At 73.7% G+C, this 2,586-nt stretch overlaps 1 protein-coding gene across 1 annotated transcript; it reads right to left on the bottom strand.

Annotated features, from left to right (window-relative positions):
* Nucleotides 1-2,106: 2,106 nt before the first annotated feature.
* Nucleotides 2,107-2,586, bottom strand: AURANDRAFT_7754 (hypothetical protein; the record flags this gene model as incomplete). The annotated part of the gene is made up of 1 exon (XM_009033885.1): nt 2,107-2,586. A coding segment is annotated over one exon (480 nt), but the record flags the coding sequence as incomplete, so codon positions are not given.

Below are 2,586 nucleotides of genomic sequence, written 5' to 3' on the forward strand. Positions count from 1 at the left end.
CGATGGCCTCGGCCATGACGCTCCGCGGGCTGTCGTCGGTCTCGTCCGCCGCCGCCGGCGCGTCGTCGCACGCCATGGGGTCGTCGCGGGCGTCGGCGGGCGCCGCGGCGGCCGCCTCCGCCTCCGTCGTCGCGAGGATCTCGAGGAGATTGTTCGCGGAGCGGACGAGCGTGCCCGGCGACGAGCCGTGTCGCGGGATCGCCGGCAGGAGACACGTCCCGTCCTCGGGCACGCGGCCGAGGCACCGGTAGAACCCCGTCGGGGGCGTGCCGCCGTGGGGCGCCGTGTTCTTGCGCTTTTTGGTGTCTGTCTGGCGTCCCCCGGGGTCCGAGCTCGACCGTGGTCTCGACTCGTCCATCGGCGACGGTTTCGCTTTCGTGTGAGGTTTTGGGGGCTCGATGCGGGCCCGCTCTTCGGGGCGACGCGGCGGCGGGTCGGGCCGAGGCGAGGGGAAGGATGCGTTTCGTCACCGGCGGTCACGGGCCGGCGCGAGACGCCGCTGTTCTCGACGACGTCAAATCATGCCGAGCAGGCCGCGAAGCGGTCCAAAATCAAGTTCACTGAAACATGACGTCGCGAAATTAATGCGCGCGAATGCGCGCGTCGCTCGACGTACATTCGACGTCGCAACCCAACGGCAGGACGCACGTGTTCGTGCAAGACGCGCGCGAGCAGCCGCGCGCGCTTCTCGAACACGCGCCGGGATTCCAACACCGCCGTGCTTATCGCGGCCCCGCGCGACGCGTCGCGTCCTCGAGCGCGTCGGCGAAGACCGCCGCGGCGTCCGCGGGGTCCGCGGCGGCCGCGGCGTCCGCGGCGCGGAGGAGCGCCTTGATCGGCGCGGGCGCGTCCGGGACGTCGCCCAGCGCCGCGACGTCGACGCCCGCGGCGCCCAGGACCTCGGCCGCGTCGTCGCGGCCGCCCAGCCGGGGCACGCGCAGCACCTCGTCGAAGCAGGCGTCGAGCGCGGCGTCCACGCCGGGCGCCGCGGCCGTCGCGAGGACCAGCAGCCGGTTGCCCGGCGGCGGCGGCCGGCGGCAGAGCGCGCGGAGCACCGCGAGCGCGCTCCCGTCGCCGCCCACCAGCGCGTCGACGTCGTCGAGCACGAGGATCGACGCCTCGGCCGCCGCGGCCGTCGCGAACGCCGCGGCGAGCGCCGCGCCGGGGCGCGCGCCGTCGCGGAGCAGGTCGTCCGCGCTCGCGAGCTCCGCCGCGCCCGCGCGCTCGTCGCGGACCGCGTCGCGGGCCGCCTTGGACGCCAGCGCCGTCGCGCCGCAGCCCGCGACGTCCGGCACGAGGAGCAGCGACCTGGGCAGGAAAAGAGAGCGAAATTCCCAACTTCAAAGGCTCCTATCTCGGTCGTTTTCCGCTCGTTTCGGCTGATTTTTGGACGAGCGATCATCTCTCGGAGCGCTCTCTGGGTGCTGTTTCCGAAACGCGCGCGCGCGGAACACTCACGTTGAATCGACGTTGAATCACCTGTTTCCTGCCCTGGCAGCGACCGCACGCCCGGCCGCGCGAGCGCCGCGTCGACGGACCGCGCGAGCCGCCGCCTGGGCAGGACAAGAGAGCGAAATTCCCAACTTCAAAGGCTCCGATCTCGGCCGTTTTCCACTCGTTTCGGCTGATTTTTGGACGAGCGATCATCTCTCGGAACGGTCTCGAAGCGTGGATGCTTTTTCCAGAACGGGCGCGCGCGGAACACTCACGTTGAAGCGACGTTGAATCACCCTTGTCCTGCCCTGGCCGCCGCCGACAGCCGGCCTGGCACGCGAGGTCCGCCGCGAAGCCCCGGTCGAGGCGCGCCTCGAGGGCGGCCCCCGCCGTCGCCGCCGCGGGCCGCACCTCGCGGAGCGCGCGGTCCAGGTCCGCCTCCGTCACCGTCTTCTCGGGCCGCTGGAGCGCGTGCGACGCCGCGGCGCGCACGAGCCCCGCGAGCTCCGCGCCGGAGAAGAGCTCCGTGCGCGCCGCGAGGCCAGACGCGCCGCCGTCCTCGACGAGCGCCGCCGCGTCGGCCGCGAGCGCGCCGTTCTCGCGCATCTGCCGCGTGTGGATCCGCGCGATGGCCCGCCGGCCCGCCGCGTCGGGCCGGTCCACGACGAGCTGGATCTCCAGGCGCCCGGGCCGCAGCAGCGCCTCGTCGATGAGCTCCGGCCGGTTCGTGCAGCCGACGACGAGCACGTTCGGCGCCGCGACGACGCCGTCGAGCTTCGCGAGGAGCTGATTCACGACGCCGTCGCGGACGCCCGTCGTGTCGCCCGTCAGCGACCCGCGGCGCCGCGCGATGGCGTCCATCTCGTCGAAGACGATCACGTGGAGCGCCGACGCGTCGCCGACCTGCCGGTACTCGTCCTCCGCGGGCTGGAACAGGTCCCGGACCTTCCGCTCGGCCTCGCCGACGAACTTGTCGAGGATCTCCGGGCCGTTGACGATCTGCGGCGCGCGCGCGCCGAGCTCCCGCGCGAGCTCCCGGGCCAGGAGCGTCTTCCCGCAGCCCGGCGGGCCGCTCAGGAGCACGCCGCGCACGTGCGACACGCCGAGGCGCCGCGCGCCCTCGGGGTCCGCGCGCGACGCCAGCACGCGCCG

The sequence above is a fragment of the Aureococcus anophagefferens genome (assembly GCF_000186865.1).
Source record: "Aureococcus anophagefferens unplaced genomic scaffold AURANscaffold_1, whole genome shotgun sequence".
In the NCBI taxonomy this organism is placed as follows: domain Eukaryota; class Pelagophyceae; order Pelagomonadales; family Pelagomonadaceae; genus Aureococcus; species Aureococcus anophagefferens.